Consider the following 21,258-nt stretch of genomic DNA (forward strand, 5'->3'; position numbering starts at 1 on the left):
GCACAGGCCCGGCGTGCCTGTGTGAGGGGCGTGTCGCGGCGGGCGCCGGCGCGTGTCGGCATTGTCCCGGCGCGTCGTGCCGTGTGCAGCGGCAGCGGCGGGCTCGGCCAGTGCGCGCGCCGGCGACGCCGCCGAGAGGCCAGCCGGGCGGCTGCCAGCGCAGAAATAGTAGCGGGCCCCGTCCCTGTGTCTGCCCTGCCTCTGCCTCCGCCTCTGCCTCTGCCTCTTGTGTCCCGGACAGTGGCCTGCCGCGCGCCGCCGCCGCCGCTCGGGTCCAGACGGCGCCTGACTCACCAGCCGGGGGGGTTCTCCTCCAGCGGACTCACTGCACTGCTCTGCCCGGTGAGTAACCGCGCCGACGCTCCAGCACTCGTGCGCCCATCGGCGTCACGGTGGGCGACAACAGGATCTCCGACCGTGAGCCAAGGCTATATTCCACTGAAACAAGTGCCAATTACTACACGCACAATTCAACTTGGCACTTTCGTTGGGGGCCGCCGAGAGTGTGATCACGGGATCGTCGCCTAGTATTAGAGCTGTTGCGGTGGCGGGACAGGTGCCGAGGAGGAGGAGAGGGGCGGCTACGGCCTCCACCTCCTTCTTCTCACGGGACAGGTAGCACACTGGAATTAGCTCTGCATACACAGTGCCTGCTACAACGCTGTGCTGCTACAACGCGTTATATTGTTTGGCTCTGAGCACTATGGGACTTAACTGCTGAGGTAATCAGTCCCCAAGAACTTAGAACTACTTAAACTTTACTAACCTAAGGACATCACACTTCCATGCCCGAGGCATGGAACCTGCGACCGTAGCTGTCACGCGGTTCCAGACTGTAGCGCCTAGAACCGCTCGGCCAATCCCCCCGGCAATATTGTTTCCTAGATAAACTTGGCACAGGCTGAAGGAACCCGTACCTGCCCGAAGTCACCCGACTTCCACCGATTCCTCCGTCCCCAATAAAATGCCGTATTGTACCGAGTCGTAAATGATCTCGCCTCTTTTATTTTGTAAATATTTTAATGTAAAAGAAAGACAATTTGACAGTATTTTAGTTAGATTATTTCCAGTATAGAAGTAATTACACTCAGATGACAGAACTTTTCGGATACCGATATACACGTACAGAGATGCAGTAGTATCGCGTAAACAAGGTATAAAAGGGCAGTGCATTTGAGCCTCTAGCATTCATGTGAAAAGGTTTCTGACGTGATTATGCCGCACGACGGGGATTAACAGACTTTGAACGCGGAATGGTACTTGGAGCTACACGCATGGGACATTTCATTTCGGAAATCGAAAAGGAATTAAATATTCGGAGTTCCACAGTTCAAAATGGTTCAAATGGCTCTCAGCACTATGGGACTTAACATCTGAGGTCATCAGACACTCGCCGGCCGGAGGCGCCGTGCGGTTTTAGGCGCTACAGTCTGGAACCGTGTGACCGCTACGGTCGCAGGTTCAACTCCTGCCTCGGGCATGGATGTGTGTGATGTCCTTAGGTTAGTTAGGTTTAAGTAATTCTAAGTTCTAGGGGACTGATGACCATAGCAGTTAAGTACCATAGTGCTCAGACCCATTTGGACCTTCATCAGTCCCTTAGAACTTAGAACTAATGAAACCTAACTAACCTAAGGACATCACACACATCCATGCCCGAGACAGGATTCGAACTTGCGACCGTAGCGGTCGTGCGGTTCCATACCATAGCGCCTAGAACCACTCGGCCACATCGGCCAGCGAATTCCACAGTGTGAAGAGTTTGCCGTGAATACCAAGTTTCAGGTCTTACCTCTCACTACGGACGACTCAGTGGCCTACGACGTTCATTTAACAACCGAGAACAGTGGCATTTGTGTATAGTCATCAGCGCTAATGGACAAGCAACACTGCCTGAAATAACCACAAAAATCAATGTCGTACGTGCGCCATTTTGCGTTAATGGGCTACGACAGCAGACGACCGACACGAGTGCCTTTGCTAATAGCACGACAGCGTCTGCAGTGCCTCTCCTGGGCTCCTGACCCTATCGTTTTGCGCCCTAGACCACTGGAAAACCGGGGACTGGTGAGATAAGTCCTGACTTACGTTGATAAGAGCTGATGGTATGGTTCTAGTGTGGCGTAGACTCCCCGAAGCCATGTAACCAAGTTGTCAACAAGGCGAGAGAAAGCTGGTGGTGGCTTCATGATGGGGTGAGCTGTGCTTAACATGGAATGCACTTGGACCTCTGGTCCAATTGAAACGACCTTTGACTGCAAATGATTATGTTTTGCTACTTGGAAAATTTTTCGCCTTTCCTGAACGTCATGTCACTGGATAAAGACCGAATTTGTACAGATGACAAAGCCGCGCGGGATTAGCCGAGCGGTTTAAGGCGCTGCACTCATGGACTGTGCGGCTGGTCCCGACAGAGGTTCGAGTCCTCACTCGGACATGTGTGTGTGTATGTGTGCGTGTGTGTGTGTGTGTTTGTTCTTAGGATAATTGAGGTTAATTAGTGTGTAAGCTTAGGGACTGATGACCTTAGCAGTTAAGTCCCATAAGATTTCATAGACACACACACACACACACACACACAGATGACAACGCGCCATGTCACTGGGCCACAGTTGTTTGTGATTGGTTTGGAGAACATTCTGGACAATTGGAGCTAATGATCTGTCCAACTAGATCACCCGACTCCAATCAAATCAAACATTTATGAGACACAGCCGAGAGGCCAGTTTGAACACAAAAACCTGCACCAGCAACAATTCCCCAATTATGGTTGGCTGTAGAGGCAGTATGACTCAGTATTTCTGCAGGGGACTTTAGCGACTTGTTGAGTCCATGCCACGTCGAACTGTCGTACTACGCCTTACAAAAGGAAGTTCTACACGATAATAGGTGGTATCCCATGACTTTTGTCACCTCAGTGTATTTTTATGCAAGTGACTGTTACTCGGTTGCTTCTAAAATCTGGTTACCGATAGTAAAGTGTAGTGCATTATTCTGTCTACATGCAGAGTCTTTCACATAACGTATTTTTCTCTGTAACTTACAACAAATGAAAGAAGGATTTATGTAAGTACGTGAAGGTAAGAAAAATTAATCTTTGTGCAGAGCTGTGAATATTGTTAATTTAGTTATTGTCGAGGAGGTTAGACCAGCAAGTTATTTTTTTTTAAAATACTACATTATTTTCTCTGTTATCAGACTTATGTATTGGATGGTTATAATTAAACTTCGCTACTTGAGCCAGAGTAGAGGGAAAATTGTTTATCATAAGGGTATCCAGTTTTGTAGGAATGATGTTCAGGCTGCGCTAAGGGTTTGTGTTGTTAGTAAAATTAGTGCCTTTTCTTTTATACTCGTAATTCCGCAGGACCAAATTGAAGATCAAATCTCCATTGTCAGAGAACGTGTCAGAAAATGAAATTACAACAGAAAAGTAATAATAGATTAAATAAAATGTTTATGAATCCTACAAAAAGACACGCTCTACGTTTATATAAACGCAATCAGCAATGTAACATATGAACTCCTCAACATAATAGGAGTGACCCTTGGGGAAACTCTTCAGTTCAGATTTCAAAGTGCACGGATTACTGCTAAGATTTTTGAATTCTTTTGGTAGGTTATTGAAAATGTATGCGGCAGAATACCTCACGCCTTTTTGATCAAGAGTCAAGGAGATGCGATCCAAATGTGGATTGGATTTCTGCCTAGTATTAACTGAGTAAAAGCTGCTAATTCTTGGGAATAAGCTGATATTGTTAACATGAAGGGATACACCACTTATTGCCCGAACCGCTTGTTTCGGAGCCAAAAATACGCTTTGAAGATGGAAGAGTTAACCCCAAAATATAACACCATACGTTGTAAACGAATGAAAAAGAGCAAAGTAGACTACTTCACATACTGTTCTAATAGTAAAAATGGCAGCATTTAGTCTATGAACAAGATCCTAAATATTTCAACTTACTGTACTGTTACAAAAAGCTCGAAGGTCTTTTTTTGTACAACTTTTATTATGTAAAGTTTTGGTTGGTACGCACCCCATCAGTTTGAGTTTCTCGTAAAAGATACAAAAGTTTTCGCGTAACTTGGTTTCGCATAACGTGGTTTTACCTATTGGTACAGAGGTACAACAGGATATCGGTGGTTCTCCATGCGAGGATGTATGTCACTGAATCTATTAGATGTGATTGGTTTCCAGATACATCTGATGGTGGAACGTGTTTCCGAAATAGATCGTGTATGCTGTATATGACCAATAAAGCCTGAGAGAGTCTCAAATTTTCCACGTAATGAAGTACCTAGTGATTATAATTAAATTACAGTTACTTACAGAGGTCCAGTGTGGGCTGTTACTATTGTATGGCAGCGAAACTTGGTAGATGTTCTTATGCGTTAATGCAGAAGCGATTTATGTTGGAAAAATTTGTTCCAATTTTGGCGACCTGGTGCAAATCTGGTGCTGTGAATGCAAGAAATACATATAGCATTATTTCCATATGTAATGGATTAAGAACGAGCCGTGCACAGAAAAGATCAATCAAGTGAGAAAAACATGATATTGATTTTATTATAGTGTGCTATTTGTTCACACTGACATCTCTCAAAAACAGTTGCTGAAAATTATGAACAAAAATCTAAATGACAAGATTGTTGCTTGTGTCGGGATGGAGACGTGTGAGAGCTGCCAACAGAAACTGCAACGTTTAGTTTCACCACGCATTTCGTCAGTACAACTGCTAGATCGCTAGCTTTTGCAGAAATGAAAAGAACAGGGAAGACGACATGAAGAGTTCCGGACAAACCCGATGTGTGACGAAACCGCACGATTGACCCGTCAACACCTTTCATTGTGTCACTTACATGCACTTACCATTGTTAGCAAAGTGGTTATCGCCAAGCGTGAACTTGCATCGCTTTTTCCTTACAGTTCTTGCTCTAAAGGGGATAGGCTGGCTGCAAGCTTGTTGATTTGCAGAAAAATATCTAGTAATAAATCAGTACTTAAATATACAGCTCGATGTATCGAGAACAGATGATGACATTTTTAAAAAAATCGTTATACCGGCTCCAGACATTTTTAAAAATATCAACAGTCCCACCAGAGACATAGACAATATGCTGTACAGATCAAGATTTGCACCTGGTGGCCAAAATTGGAACCAATTTTTTCCCAGTGTAAATCGGTTCCACATTAACCCATTATATCTACCAAGTTTCATTGTCACACTGGAGCTCCGTTAATAGCTGTACTTTAATTATAACCACCAGATACACTGCGTCTGCATGTCGCAGAAATGCCGTCGTGCCTCAGTCACCAGAAACACTGCTGTGCCAAGCATAGAGACTCAAAAGACGTCAAGGAAAACAGGAATGTGTAAGAGTAAAAGCAAGTGTCAGTATTCCTCTGTGAGTTCGATGCGAGCGGAATGATCCCTGGTAAGTAGGTTTGTCATTTGGACTTTTTCACGGCTTTCTGTTACGGCTGTGATGCAAATATCTAACTAGTAGATGCAGAAACGAGTGTTCACTGGACATTGAACTGTGACGACGGCGTGGGATGCCGTCACTTGTTTGCGTGCATTAAAGTACCCTACAGTTTCTTTGACACCGTTGCATTGACGCTGCAACGGAACTGAGCCTGCCATGTCGGCGGGTTGAAGCTATTTGCTGCATATTCCCTTGGTGGCACGTATGCCACTGCTTCAGTTTCTATTGACAAGGAACTGCAAAGATGACGTGTTGAGTGCAATAAGTGCAACTGTACAGACAGCAGGGCCGGTGAAGGATCGGAGTAAAAAGCATAAGTGTCACACACATTTACAGTACATGAATGAATCTATTACTACAGAACATTCTCTTGACAGCTGTCATTTATGGAAAATAACAATACAGAGACACTGGCTTGCATTTACAGCCATTGGGATAATTTTATCAGCAAAGCAGTTGAGACCAAATTAACAAGCGATCTGACAAATAGAAATGGAGGCTTTTCTTGAAATTCTGCTCTCTCGTTTTGGTTAGACAACACAGGAACAGAGTTAATACTACTCTCTTAACCGTCGGTAATTAATTCACTGTCGATAACTTCTAGCATTGGTGTAGTGGTGCTAGTTGTTTTACAATATTTATGTCGTCTTCCTGCATATTCCGTATTATGGTTCGTTATCAGAGTATTCCCGCCTACCGAAGGCTTAAATTTCGTGCCTTCATAATCACGGGTTGTTCACCTGTTGAAACATCGGCCGTTGTCGAAGAAATCACCCGGCCGAATTCCCCTAAGCTATTAGAACTGCAATTTTCATAAAGATCAGTGTGAACTAAAGATATAAATCATACTTTATTAAAATCGATCATTTGAAATGTGTAAATTGAACGTCATAATGTTACGTTTATGCTTTCGGCGGAATCTCTGATATTCCATACTAAAGGCGCCTCAAACAAATCAACGGTCACATCAATTAGAACCTTCTTAGTCAGTGTTAGGGACGCCTCATTCATCATTGCGTTCTATCAGCAGCGTCAGTGGTTGTGACAACTACAGAGCAGCTTCTGAACTTAATGTTGCGTGTAGGTATGTCCAAGAATCACCTGCCAACCATCCTTGGCCACTGAAAGACACCATGTCCAGTCAAGCTTCCTTAGACATCTGGTAAGTTTCAACGGAGGCAGAAAGTGGTTTGCTGGTTTAATCCTCACCTAACTTGTATTCAACTACAGTAGAGATCCAGTATCTTCTTTCTTTGGTTCACGAGAGACCTTTCGATACCGACTAAAGAAGTCGGCCCTTCGGAGAGGATCTTCTTTTCGAGTAACACAAAACGTAACATGCCATTGTTGTCCCAAGTAATGAAGACACAAACTGCAGACATTTTACAAAACCACGTGTGGGCCGTGCTGACTGTGTAGACATTGAAGGGAGCGCTTTGACGCCCGTTACCTATCTGCTTCCGTGCAGAGGGGTCCTATTTCTGTCTTACCGCATGTGGATGGCGTAAGTGGCAGCTGGCGAGTTTTATTGTAGGGTCTCTTCCGTCAATCCACCCATCGCTGCAAACGGCTTATGTCCTTTCTGAGTGAACAGAATTCGGACTCCACTTAAATCTCACAGAGAAAGTAATCGCTCAGCCGTAGAATTTCATGAGACGCAGTTGGCAGTGTGATTTTCCACGCCATCTGAGGTGGTCGTTCATGTAGAACAGCGCTGAACAGTTCAAGATCATTGCCGAATGGGTTACGAGACTTAGCTCACACAACTGGAGTCTAAACAAGGCACTATCCAGTTGTGCAACCACCTGTTGGAAGTTCTCGTAGTGCGAACAGAATGAGAGAAGATCAAAAGCGTAGATAAAAAAACAATTGAAAAAATACATTATTAAACACCAGCTGTTTACTATATGATGACGTGACAAAAGTCATAAGATAGCCATATACACGTAAACAGATTGCTGTAGAATTGCGTACACAGGTTATAAAAGTGCAGGGAATCGGCGGAGCCGTTATTTGCTCTCAGACTATTCATATGAAAAGGTTCCCGACGTGATTACAGCCGCACGACGAGACTCAAAGACTTCGAACGCGGAATGGTGGTTGAAACTACACTGAAGCGCCAAAGAAACTGGTTTAGGCATGCGTATTCAAATACGGAGATATGTAAACAGGCGGAATACGCCGCTGCGATCGGCATTGCCTATATAAAACAAAAAGTGTCTGGCGAAGTTGTTAGATCGGTTACTGTTCCTACAATGGCAGGTTATCAAGATTTAAGTGAGTTTGAACGTGGTGTTACAGTCGGCGCATGAACGATGGGACTCAACATCTCCGAGTTAGCAATGAAGTGGGGATTTTCCCGTACGACCATTTCCAATGGCTCTAAGCACGATGGGACTTAATATCTGAGATAGTCAGTCCCCTAGACTGAGAACTACTTAAACCTAACTAACCTAAGGACATCACACACTTCCATGCCCGAGGCAGGTTTTGGACCTGCAACCGTAGCAGCAGCGCGGTTGAGGACTGAAGCGCCTAGAACCGCTCGACCACAGTGGCCGGCCACCATTTCATGAATGTACCGTGAATATCAGGATTCCGATAAAACATTAAATCTGTGACATCGCGTCAGCTGGAAAAAGATCCTGCAAGAACGAGGACGACGACGACTGGAGAGAATCGTGACAGAAGCGCAACCTTTCCACAAATTGCTGCAGGTTTCAGTGCTGGGCCATCAACAAGTGTCAGCGTGCGAATCATTCAGCAAATCATCAATGACATGGGCTTTTGGAGCCGGAGACCCACTCGTGTACTCTTGATGACTAAACGACACCAAGCTGTACGCCTCGCCTGGACCCGTCAACACTGCCATTCGTCTGTTCATGACTGGAAACATATTGTCTGGTCGGACGAGTCTCGTTTCAAATTGTATCGTGCGGATGGATGTGTACGTGTATGGAGACAACCTCATCAATCCATGGATCCTGCATGTCAGCAGGGCATTGTTCAAGCTGGTGTAGGCTCTGAAATGGTGCGGTGCGTGTGCAGTTGGAGTGATATGGCAACCTGATACGTGTAGATACGACTCTGAGACGTGACACGGACGGAAGCATCCTGTCTGATCAGCTGCATCCACTCATGTCCATTGTGCATTGCGACCCACTTGAGTGATTCCAGCAAGACAATGCGACACCCGACACATGCAGAACTGCTACAGAGTGGCTCCAGCAACACTCTTCTGAGTTTAAACGTTTCCGCTGGGCACCAAACACCCCAGACATGAACATTATTGAGCGTTTCTGGAATGCCTAGCAACGTTCTGTTCAGAAGAGAACTCCACCCTCTTTTACGGAGCTATGGACAGCACTGCAGGATGCATGGTTTCAGTTCCCCTCCAGCACTACTTCAGGCATTAGTCGAGTCCATGCCACGTCGTGTTGTGGCACTTCTGCGTGCTCGCAAGGACCCTACACAATATTCGGGAGGTTTACCAGTTTCTTTGGCATGTCATTGTAGATGAATGGGACATTCCATTTCGGAAATAGTCAAAAAATTCAATATTCCGAGATTCACACCACCAAGATTGTCCTGAGAATACCAAATTCCAGGCATTTCTTCGCACCCCGGACAGCGCAATGGCCGACGGCCTTCACTAGACCGAGAGCAGTGGCGTTTACGCAAAGATATCAGCGCTAACAGACAAGCCAAAAAGAAAGAAATGAGTGTTTTGCGTCATTGGCCGGGAGGCCCCTTACGGGGGAGGTCCGGCCGCCTTGGTGCAGGTCTTGTTACATTCGACGCCACACTGGGCGACCTGCGCGCTGGATGGGGATGAAATAATGATGAAGAAAACACAACACCTAGTTCCTGAGGGGAGAAAACCCCCGATCCAGCCGGGAATCGAACCCAGGCCCGTAGGACGGCAATCCGTCACGCTGACCACGTTTTAAAAAAAAATTTAATCTCATTTTGTTCGCTTTTTTTCGTTGTATCTGCTCGGGGCGGACGTCGTACCGACATCCGTTTAAGTTCGTTGTTGATCGATTATCTCAGTTTTTCTATTACAGAGGGTAGCTAAACCCTCTGACCGAACACGCTGAGCTACCTTGCCGGCTCCACTCAGCTATCGTGGCGGACAACAGACAAGCAATACTGCGTGAAATAACAGCAGAAATCAAAGTAGGACGTACGACGAACATACTATGCAGCGAAATTTGGCGTTAATGAGCTGGGGCAGCAGACGACCGGCGCGAGTGCCTGTGCTAACAGCACAACATCGCCTGAACCGCCTCTTCTGGGCTCGTAACCATATCGGTTGTACCCTGGACGACTAGACTTATTGAGTCCACGCCACGTCGAGGTGCTGCATTTTGCCCGGAAAAAGGAGGTCCAACATGAAAAAGGGGGTATCCCATGCTTTTTTTCACCTCACTGTAAACCTGTGTATCTACAGGACGTAAGGCGAAAACAGATCGGATGAAAGAACCATATTTCATCTTTCTAATGGGCCCACGTAACATGAAAGTTATCATCGTGAAAATCCACAATCAATAGTAAAGTGTTGCACTTATGATAATAACACAGTTTCTCAAATTTCTCAAGTACTTAACGGCTCTTGGTTGTCACTTAACTAAAACTTTTCAAAAATAAATTATTTCTGCCATAGTGGAATCGGCGCGCTATCCACTGACCTAGAGTGGACTGACCAGTGTCGGTTGGCCAGTCAGTGTGCTTCCTGCCGCCGTTGGATAAGCAGCTGCTGCAGCAAGTCGTATAACCCTAGCTTACTTATTTGTTAGATAGTTTAATTAATTTCTTTGCGTGTTTTTGGGTACTTGCATTGTTTAATTCATATATTTCGGGCGTATTATAGTATTTGACAGTTGTAGCATCGCGCTTTAGTGTTTACTTCGTAGATTCTTATTTAAATTGCGTGTGAGTTTCGTATAGGAGGTGCAATTTCGAGTTTTAGTTACTGTAATCGTAAATTCAGCAGATTGTAGCGCAGTCGTTAGGCATTTGTACAGGTTAGTTGATACATTCTTTGTGTGTTCCGCTTGCGTTATCTAGGCACGGACTCGTGTTTCAGTAACTGTTGTTAAACATCAATTAGAATGGACAGGGACTGCGATTGCTGTGTTCGGATGAGGGCTGACTTGGCATCCCTTCGCTCACAGCTGCAATCGGCGCTGACTTCGGTCGCGCAGCTTGAGGCTGTTGCCAATGGGCACCACTGTGGGGAGCCGGACTCGGGTATCACGGGGATGTCAACCTCATCCCGTCTGTCCCCAGATCGGTCTGCCGCTGTGGTTGCCCCGGTTGCTGCCCGCAGTGGGGCTGAGCCCTCGGCTGTGGTTGATTGGGAGGTCGTTCCAAGGCGTGGCAGGCAGCGAAAGGCGTCCCCGGAGGGTGATCAGAAAGCCTCCCCGGTGCGTCTGACAAACCGGTTTCAGGCACTGTCTCTGGCTGAGCCAGATGCAGCCGCCTGCCCTGTTTCAGAGGATCATTCTCAGCCTTCAAGGTCCGGGCAATCGCAGAGGGTGGGCTTACTGGTAGTTGGGAGCTCCAATGTTAGGCGCGTAATGGGGCCCCTTAGGGATATGGCGGCTAAGGAGGGGAAGAAATCCAGTGTGCACTCCGTGTGCATTCCGGGAGGAGTCATTCCTGATGTGGAAAGGGTCCTTCCGGATGCCATGAAGAGCACAGGGTGCAGCCAGCTGCTGGTGGTGGCACATGTCGGCACTAATGACGTGTGTCGCTTTGGATCTGAGGAAATTCTCTCTGGATTCCAGCGGCTATCTGATTTGGTGAAGGCTGCCGGTCTTGCTTACGAGATGAAGGCAGAGCTCACCATCTGCAGCATCGTTGACAGAACCGACTGCGGACCTTTGGTGCAGAGCCGGGTGGAGGGTCTGAATCAGAGGCTCAGACGGTTTTGCGACCGTATTGGCTGCAGATTCCTTGACTTGCGCCATAGGGTGGTGGGGTTTCGGGTTCCGCTGAATAGGTCAGGAGTTCACTACACTCAGCTGGCGGCTACACGGGTAGCGGAGGCTGTGTGGCATGGACTGGGCGGTTTTTTAGGTTAGAAGGCCTCGGGAAAGTGCGGGATGGGCTGCAATGTCAAAGGGTGCTTGGCAATTACAGGACGTGCTTGGATCAAGGAACAGTCGGAATTATAGTTGTAAACTGTTGTAGTTGCGCTGGAAAAGTCCCTGAGCTTCAAGCGCTAATAGAAAGCACAGAAGCTGATATCGTTATAGGTACAGAAAGCTGGCTAAAGCCTGAAATAAGTTCTGCAGAAATTTTTACGAAGTCTCAGACGGTGTTCAGGAAAGATAGATTAGGCAGAACTGGTGGTGGAGTGTTGGTGTCTGTCAGTAGTGGTTTATCTTGTAGTGAAGTCGAAGTAGATACTCCGTGCGAATTGGTGTGGGTGGAGGTTATACTTAACAGCCGAATTAAGTTAATAATTGGCTCCTTCTACCGACCCCCAGACTCCGATGATACAGTTGCGGAACAGTTCAGAGAAAGTTTGAGTCTCGTAACAAATAAATACCCCACTCATACAGTTATAGTTGGTGGGGACTTCAACCTACCCTCGGTATGTTGGCAAAAATACTTGTTCAAAACCGGTGGTAGGCAGAAAACGTCTTCCGAGATTGTCCTAAATGCATTCTCCGAAAATTATTTAGAGCAGTTAGTCCACGAACCCACGCGAATTGTAAATGGTTGCGAAAACACACTTGACCTCTTGGCCACAAACAATCCAGAGCTGATAGAGAGCATCATGACTGATACAGGGATTAGTGATCACAAGGTCATTGTAGCTAGGCTCAATACCATTTCTTCCAAATCCATCAGAAATAAACGCAAAATAATTTTATTTAAAAAAGCGGATAAAGTGCCACTAGAAGCCTTCCTAAAAGACAATTTCCATTCCTTCCGAACTGACTATGCGAATGTAGACGAGATGTGGCTCAAATTCAAAGATATAGTAGCAACAGCAATTGAGATATTCATACCTCATAAATTGGTAAGAGATGGAACGGATCCCCCGTGGTACACAAAAAAGGTCCGAACGCTGTTGCAGAGGCAACGGAAAAAGCATGCGAAGTTCAGAAGAACGCGAAATCCCGAAGATGGGCTAAAATTTACAGACGCCCGAAATTTGGCACGTACTTCGATGCGAGATGCCTTTAATAGGTTCCACAACGAAACATTGTCTCGAAATTTGGTAGAAAATCCGAAGAAATTCTGGTCGTATGTAAAGTACACAAGCGGCAAGACGCAGTCAATACCTTCGCTGCGCAGTGCCGATGGTACTGTTATCGACGACTGTGCCGCTAAAGCGGAGTTATTGAACGCAGTTTTCCGAAATTCCTTCACCAGGGAAGACGAATGGAATATTCCAGAATTTGAAACACGAACATCTGCTAGCATGAGTTTCTTAGAAGTAGATACCTTAGGGGTTGCGAAGCAACTCAAATCGCTTGATACGGGCAAGTCTTCAGGTCCATATTGTATACCGATTAGGTTCCTTTCAGATTACGCTGATACTATAGCTCCCTACTTAGCACTCATATACAACCGCTCGCTCACCGATAGATCTGTACCTACAGATTGGAAAATTGCGCAGGTCGCACCAGTGTTCAAGAAGGGTAGTAGGAGTAATCCATTTAACTACAGACCTATATCATTGACGTCGGTTTGCAGTAGGGTTTTGGAGCATATACTGTATTCAAACATTATGAATCACCTCGAAGGGAACGATCTATTGACACGTAATCAGCATGGCTTCAGAAAACATCGCTCTTGTGCAACGCAGCTAGCTCTTTATTCGCACGAAGTAATGGCCGCTATCGACAGGGGATCTCAAGTTGATTCCGTATTTCTAGATTTCCGGAAAGCTTTTGACACCGTTCCTCACAAGCGACTTCTAATCAAGCTGCGGAGCTATGGGGTATCGTCTCAGTTGTGCGACTGGATTCGTGATTTCCTGTCAGGAAGGTCGCAGTTCGTAGTAATAGACGGCAAATCATCGAGTAAAACTGAAGTGATATCAGGTGTTCCCCAGGGAAGCGTCCTGGGACCTCTACTGTTCCTGATCTATATAAATGACCTGGGTGACAATCTGAGCAGTTCTCTTAGGTTGTTCGCAGATGATGCTGTAATTTACCGTCTAGTAAGGTCATCCGAAGACCAGTATCAGCTGCAAAGCGATTTAGAAAAGATTGCTGTATGGTGTGTCAGGTGGCAGTTGACGCTAAATAACGAAAAGTGTGAGATGATCCACATGAGTTCCAAAAGAAATCCGTTGGAATTCGATTACTCGATAAATAGTACAATTCTCAAGGCTGTCAATTCAACTAAGTACCTGGGTGTTAAAATTACGAACAACTTCAGTTGGAAGGACCACATAGATAATATTGTCGGGAAGGCGAGCCAAAGGTTACGTTTCATTGGCAGGACACTTAGAAGATGCAACAAGTCCACTAAAGAGACAGCTTACACTACACTCGTTCGTCCTCTGTTAGAATATTGCTGCGCGGTGTGGGATCCTTACCAGGTGGGATTGACGGAGGACATCGAGAGGGTGCAAAGAAGGGCAGCTCGTTTTGTATTATCGCGTTATAGGGGAGAGAGTGTGGCAGATATGATACACGAGTTGGGATGGAAGTCATTACAGCATAGACGTTTTTCGTCGCGGCGAGACCTTTTTACGAAATTTCAGTCACCAACTTTCTCTTCCGAATGCGAAAATATTTTGTTGAGCCCAACCTACATAGGTAGGAATGATCATCAAAATAAAATAAGAGAAATCAGAGCTCGAACAGAAAGGTTTAGGTGTTCGTTTTTCCCGCTCGCTGTTCGGGAGTGGAATAGTAGAGAGATAGTATGATTGTGGTTCGATGAACCCTCTGCCAAGCACTTAAATGTGAATTGCAGAGTATTCATGCATGTAGATGTAGAGATAGTGGCATACCAGCTCACACACATTGACCAGCTGTTAAAGATTGCGCTGTGCTCCGTGTCGGGCAGCAATACCCAGCTTTCTCCTACCTACTGTCGTTAGCAGTGTATATTCTCGTTTTTCTCATTTAATGCGTTGCTAAGGACATCTCGTATGGGAAAGAATTAAAAACCTACAAGTTGCATCATGATTTAATAAGAGCCAGGTTGGTAGAATGTGACGAAGTGAATCGTGGACCAAAGATATTCAGGTGTGGAAAAGTGGAGAAGGCCAGCAAGGATCTCAGATTGAGGAAAGCGATGAGCTCTGATAAAGTACCAGCTGAAGCTCTAAAGACCTTGCGAAACGGGTCAATATTCAGATTAACCACGCTTATCATTGGGATATCTAACGAGGGCATTTGACTGACGTTCCATTTAAAATAGTCCAAAGAAATACAATATCCAAAAATGTAAAAATTACACGACAGTTACAATGACGGAAATTGAACACAGCACCAAAAAATAAGTAATTTACACCAATGAAATTTAGAGAATACATTTCTCTGGGTGAAACATTTAAGTGACCAACAAGGCAAGATCGCAGGTTAATGTAAGTGCGAGATAAGTTATGTGAAATGCTGCTACATTAATAACCAGACTAACCGCCAGAATGTTGAATTCAGGCATGAAAACGTGCCTGCACTATGTTGTACAGATGTCGCATGTCAATTTTTTAGGGTGGATTTCAGTGCCTTTATGCACTTGGTTAGTCAGTAAAGGGACCGTTAGTGCTGTTTGTAGATGATGCTGGATTCGTCCTCCGAGTATTTCCCATACGTGCTCGACTAGAGACAGGTCTGGTTACCGAGCAGGCCAAGACAACATGACGACACTCTGTTGGGTTACAACAGCAGTATGTGGAAGGGCGTTATCCTGTTGGAAAACACATCCTGGAATGTGGTCATGAATGGCAGCACAAGAGGTCGAATCGCCAGACTGGCGAACAAATTTGCAGTGGGATAACCAAGAGATTGCTCCTGTTGTCACATGAAATGGCACCCCAGACCATTACCCCAGACGTAGGTCCAGTGTATCTAGCACACAGACGGGTTGGTTGCAGGCCCTCGAATAGCCTCCTCCTATGCAACACTCTGCCATCACTGACACCGAGGCAGAACCAGCTTTCATCAGATAATACAACAAAACTCCACCCTCCTCTCATGTGGGCTCTCGCTTGTCACAACTGAAGTCGCAAATAGCGGCGGTTTGGGGTCAGTGTTAGGCGCGCTACAGAGCGTCTATCTCGGAGCTGTCGTTGAAATAACCGATTTGTAACAATTCGTTGTGTCACTGTCGTATCAACTGCTGCTCAAATTGCTGCTGCAGATGCAGTACGACGCGCCGAGCAATACGCCGAACACGAAGGTCTTCTCTCTCTCTAGTGCCACGTGGCCGTTCGGAGTCCTGTCCTCTTGAAGCTGCACAGTCTGGTGACCACCGCTGCTAACGTTCATACATAGTGGCTACATTCCTGCCACTTCTGAAAATATTGCAGAAGTAACTTCAAACTTGTCGTAGTCCTACTACACGATATCGTTTTTGACTAACAACGACTCACCACGTCCAGTCTCAAAGGCAACTAACGCTCACTACCACTACAGTGTGTATTTAAAGCAAACCTCATTCGCATACTCATAGGGGCTCTTATACGACAGGCACAAAATTTGAATATACACCATCCTTCATAAGTAGAAACACACCTACCAACTTTCGTTTATGTCGCACACTTTTTCTTGGTGTTGCGAATTTTTTCCGTCAGCGTAATTTCATACTCCGCAATACAAAGGTTGTTTGTAGACTTTTACTCAGAATATTAGAAAGAAAACTGATAAAACAAGGGTTATCATCAGTTTGAACTCAAGGACGGAAAACGAAGAAGAGATGCTATTCATTGTTGGACAATGATATGACAACTAATGACAGAAACTGACAAGAAAATGTACAAATGTCATGTGTGGGAAACGGCGTTAAACATAGTGGACTCAAGTGTCCTCCGGAACATCTTCAAAGACGTTGGTGTACAGTGGAAGGAAGAAATGACTTGTAAAGTAACAATACACAGAGCAGAAAATGATTGTAGGGAACAGGTAAGACAAGTAATGGGAGATGTGTCAGTCAAAGGTGCGTTGTGTTACGTACGCTTTCCAATGTTTATGCTGAGAAATTAACGGATAAATCATCAGAAAAAGCAAGAGGCATAATGGTAGGGAACAAAGTTGTACACAAGTAATATTGCAAATGATGAGGGAAAGAACTGCAATTGAAGAAGATCGTAAAAGTGGGAAAAGAGTATCAATAGGATAAGTTTAGGAAGGGCCAAAGTGATGAGAATCAGCAAACATGCAGGTTCCGTGAACCTATCATTGGAAGGGAAGAATGTGGAACAAGTGAAATCTTTTAGGTACTTAGGAAGATTGGTGACAGGAAACGGAAGTTGCGTCAAATAAACAACAAGTAGAGTACCTGCGGATACAAGAGCTTTTGAGAAGGTGAGCAAGTTGTTAATAGCAAAAAGAATTTAGATATAATGAAGAAAGTGATTAGCCAAATGTTTTATCTGGAGCGTAGGATTATATGGCAGTAAATCATGTACAGTCAAAAAAAAAAAAAAAAAGAAAGTGGAAATATTGTTAGATAGCTACGACGTGTGATTGTAGAGAAAAACCCATGAAGTGGAATGCTCTGACAGAATGAAGAAATACTTCTACCAAGGGGAGATACATGAAAATTAATGAAAGTGAAGAGTAGAATAGGCTACTTCACATACGAACCATTGTAGAGCATGGTCTGCTTCCAAATCCCAGCGGCTTGAGCATGCTATAGAGGGGTTGCCAGTCGGGAATATATGGGACAGATTAACAGTTACAGCACCTTCCTTACAACCAAAAGAAAACACTCCAAATACTTGGTTGGAGCTGTTTTTAATTTGTTTGTGGGTCGCGTATTGGTTCCTGTGTCTGTCTATATGTATAAAACAGTTGCGTCTGTGACTGTTTCTACGCGTATATTATATCTACCTGATCCAACTTCTTTTTTACCATTCTCTATCACCGAAATATGACCTGGGGGAGTCGCTGCTACAACCTTGCGACTCTGGCTGAAATGGGGGTGCGATGCGAATGTAAGAACTCAACAAGAGTGTTCTCTTAGCCTCTCTCACCTCAGTTCTCCACATTCCTACCTACGCGTGGTGCTCCTGTCAAGTTGTGCAACCCAGTGGAAGGTTGGGTAACCAACCCCAGCGGGAAACTGGGTCAGCGAGCCGACAGGATGTGGAGGATAGTGGAAAGCAACGAGAAACCACCACTGGAAAATTTTTTCCTGGACGTTCATGGGATGGACCTCTTTGTAAAATATTCCTGAGGTAAAGCTTCCCCTCAATCGGATCTCCGGGAGAGTAATACAACGAGGACTCCAAAGATTAGGCGAAATGGAAAAGGAAGGAAGGAGAAGAAGAAGGAAGACTTGTCGATGATTGAGACTTGGAATGTTTTAACCCTTCTCCCGGAAGGGAAATTAGAAAACGTCTAACATAAAACGACAAGAAACAAATTGGATGCACTTAGAATGTGTGAGGTGAGATGGGGTGATTGTGGAGAACAAGAAAGTGTCGACTTCCGATTGTACAATTTAAGTGAAGATAAAAACGAAATGTATGGGGTTGAGATATTGATAGGCAAAAGACTAAAGGACGAGGTTATCAAGGTTGAATATGTTAGTGGAAGAATAACGATGATGAGACTGGAAGGGAAAAAGAAAGATTTAGTTATCATCCAGGTCTATATGCCAACAAGTAATCATTCAGGTGAAGAGGTAGAAGAATGTTATGAGAAAGTAGAAAACTTAGCAGAGAGGGAGAAAAGAAATGCATGTATTGTTATTATAGGTGATTTGAATGCGGTAGTTGGTGAACGACTAGAAGGAAAAGCTCTGGGAAAATTTGGACTAGGAGAAACAAATGAGAGAGGGCACAGATTGTTAGAATACTGCAATGAAAATTTCATGGTAGTTGGAAATACTTTCTTTGAAAACCACAAAAGACGATGGTATACTTAGATCTCGATTTGACAACAAAAGATATCAAATTGATTACATAATGATACAACAAAGATACCCAAATTGCCTGAAGAGTGTCAAAAGTTATCCAGGGCAGATATTTATTCAGGTCATATATTAGTAGTAGCTTAGGTTCTAGTTATATTGAAAAGAACATGAAAATGACAGAAGAGAGAGCTCATTAACTTTGAGAAACAGGAAGACAAAGGCAATTGTGGAAATTAGAGAATGCATATTGTGAAATCATGATGCAAGGACAGGAAACGGAATGCACAGAAGGAAGATTGGATCGTTTTAAAAATTGTATCAAAAAAGCAGCTACGGAAACGCTTGGAGGCAAAGAGAGGAAAAAAGTGAAAAAAGGATGGGTGACACCATATATGATAACCAAGATGGATGACCGCAGAAAATGGAAAACTGTAAATACAGAAGAAGAGAAGCGCAACTACAGGAGCTGAAATAGTTGCAGATGATGACAAAGGAAATGCAATACTAACTAGGGAGATTGAAGCATCTATGAAGGAGATGAAAAACGGAAAGGCAATGGGAATTGATGAGATTCCTACGGAACTGTTAAAGTCATTGAAGAAAGAAGAGAAAATGGAATTGATTGAATTGTGTAATCAAATATACATGACAGGAAAATGGCCAAAGGATTTTACAGGAAGTACCTTAATTCCTATAGAAAAGAAAAAGAACAGAAAAAAATGTGAGGAATATAGAACAATGATCCCGATATCAGATGCAGCCAAAGTCTTGCTGAGGACACTTAATAGAAGGCTATATGGAAAGATGAATTGCGTAACAGGAGATAAACAATTCGGTTTCAGGTGAGGAGTGGAAACTAGAGCTGCCGTTAGGCTACCGAGAGTGATAGGGGAGAGGTACATGGAGAAGAAAAGGAAGGTGTATGTTGTCTTCATTGATCTTGAGAAGGCTTCTGACTGTGCCAGATGGGACAAACTGATGGAAATCCTAAGGTAACATGGAGTTGACTGGAGCGATAGATGGCTAATTAAGAATTTATATTTGAACCAGAGACCAAGAATGAGAATAGGAGGTGTGATATGTGAAGAAATTGAACTGGGAAGAAATGTGAGACAATTTTGTTGTATATCACCAACACTGTTCAATATCTATCTGGAGGAAATTATTAATGAAAGTTTTTATGAAAGGAGAGGAGTTTGTATAGGGGACCGGAGAGTGGAGTGTGTAAGATTTGCAGACGACATGGTTGTGATTGCAGACGGTGCATGAGAAATGGAACAAATGTTAGATGATCTAAACACAAAATTTGAAGAATATGGAATGAAGATTAACAAGAAGAAAACGAAAAGCGTGGTAATTGGAGGAAAGGGAAGAAAATGCTGTATGAAAATAGGGAGAGAGGAAATAGAGCAAGTGAATAACTTCAGTTACTTGGGAAGTGTAATAATGGATGATATGTATTACTCCCCCCCATGAACCATGGACCTTGCCGTTGGTGGGGAGGCTTGCGTGCCTCAGTGATACAGATGGCCGTACCGTGGGTGCAACCACAATGGAGGGGTATCTGTTGAGAGGCCAGACAAACGTGTGGTTCCTGAAGAGGGGCAGCAGCCTTTTCAGTAGTTGCAGGGGCAACAGTCTGGATGATTGACTGATCTGGCCTTGCAACATTAACCAAAACGGCCTTGCTGTGCTGGTACTGCGAACGGCTGAAAGCAAGGGGAAACTACAGCCGTAATTTTTCCCGAGGACATGCAGCTTTACTGTATGATTAAATGATGATGGCATCCTCTTGGGTAAAATATTCCGGAGGTAAAATAGTCCGCCATTCGGATCTCCGGGCGGGGACTACTCAGGAGGATGTCGTTACCAGGAGAAAGAAAAATGGCGTTCTACGGATCGGAGCGTGGAATGTCAGATCCCTTAATCAGGCAGGTAGGTTAGAAAATTTAAAAAGGGAAATGGATAGGTTAAAGTTAGATATAGTGGGAATTAGTGAAGTTCGGTGGCAGGAGGAACAAGACTTCTGGTCAGGTGACTACAGGGTTATAAACACAAAATCAAATAGGGGTAATGCAGGAGTAGGTTTAATAATGAATAGGAAAATAGGAATGTGGGTAAGCTACTACAAACAGCATAGTGAACGCATTATTGTGGCCAAGATAGATACGAAGCCCACACCTACTACAGTAGTACAAGTTTATATGCCAACTAGCTCTGCAGATGATGAAGAAATTGAAGAAATGTACGATGAAATAAAAGAAATTATTCAGATAGTGAAGGGAGACGAAAATTTAATAGTAATGGGTGACTGGAATTCGAGTGTAGGAAAAGGGAGAGAAGGAAACATAGTAGGTGAATATGGATTGGGGCTAAGAAATGAAAGAGGAAGCCGCCTAGTAGAATTTTGCACAGAGCACAACTTAATCATAGCTAACACTTGGTTTAAGAATCATGAAAGAAGGTTGTATACGTGGAAGAACCCTGGAGATACTAAAAGGTATCAGATAGATTATATAATGGTAAGACAGAGATTTAGGAACCAGGTTTTAAGATGTAAGACATTTCCAGGGGCAGATGTGGACTCTGACCACAATCTATTGGTTATGACCTGTAATTAAAACTGAAGAAACTGCAAAAAATGTGGGAAATTAAGGAGATGGGACCTGGATAAACTGAAAGAACCAGAGGTTGTACAGAGTTTCAGAG

At 44.4% G+C, this 21,258-nt stretch overlaps 1 protein-coding gene across 1 annotated transcript in view; it reads left to right on the forward strand.

Moving 5' to 3' along the window:
* Positions 1–21,258, forward strand: part of LOC126335803 (SET domain-containing protein SmydA-8) — a 151,029-nt gene that overhangs the window by 7,588 nt on the left and 122,183 nt on the right. Inside the window, exon 2 of the mRNA XM_049999266.1 lies at positions 90–342. Coding sequence (XP_049855223.1) covers positions 90–342 — 253 coding nt within the window. The remainder of the gene's footprint in view (positions 1–89; positions 343–21,258) is intronic.

This window comes from Schistocerca gregaria, chromosome 2, assembly GCF_023897955.1.
Source record: "Schistocerca gregaria isolate iqSchGreg1 chromosome 2, iqSchGreg1.2, whole genome shotgun sequence".
Classification (NCBI taxonomy): Eukaryota; Metazoa; Arthropoda; class Insecta; order Orthoptera; family Acrididae; genus Schistocerca; species Schistocerca gregaria.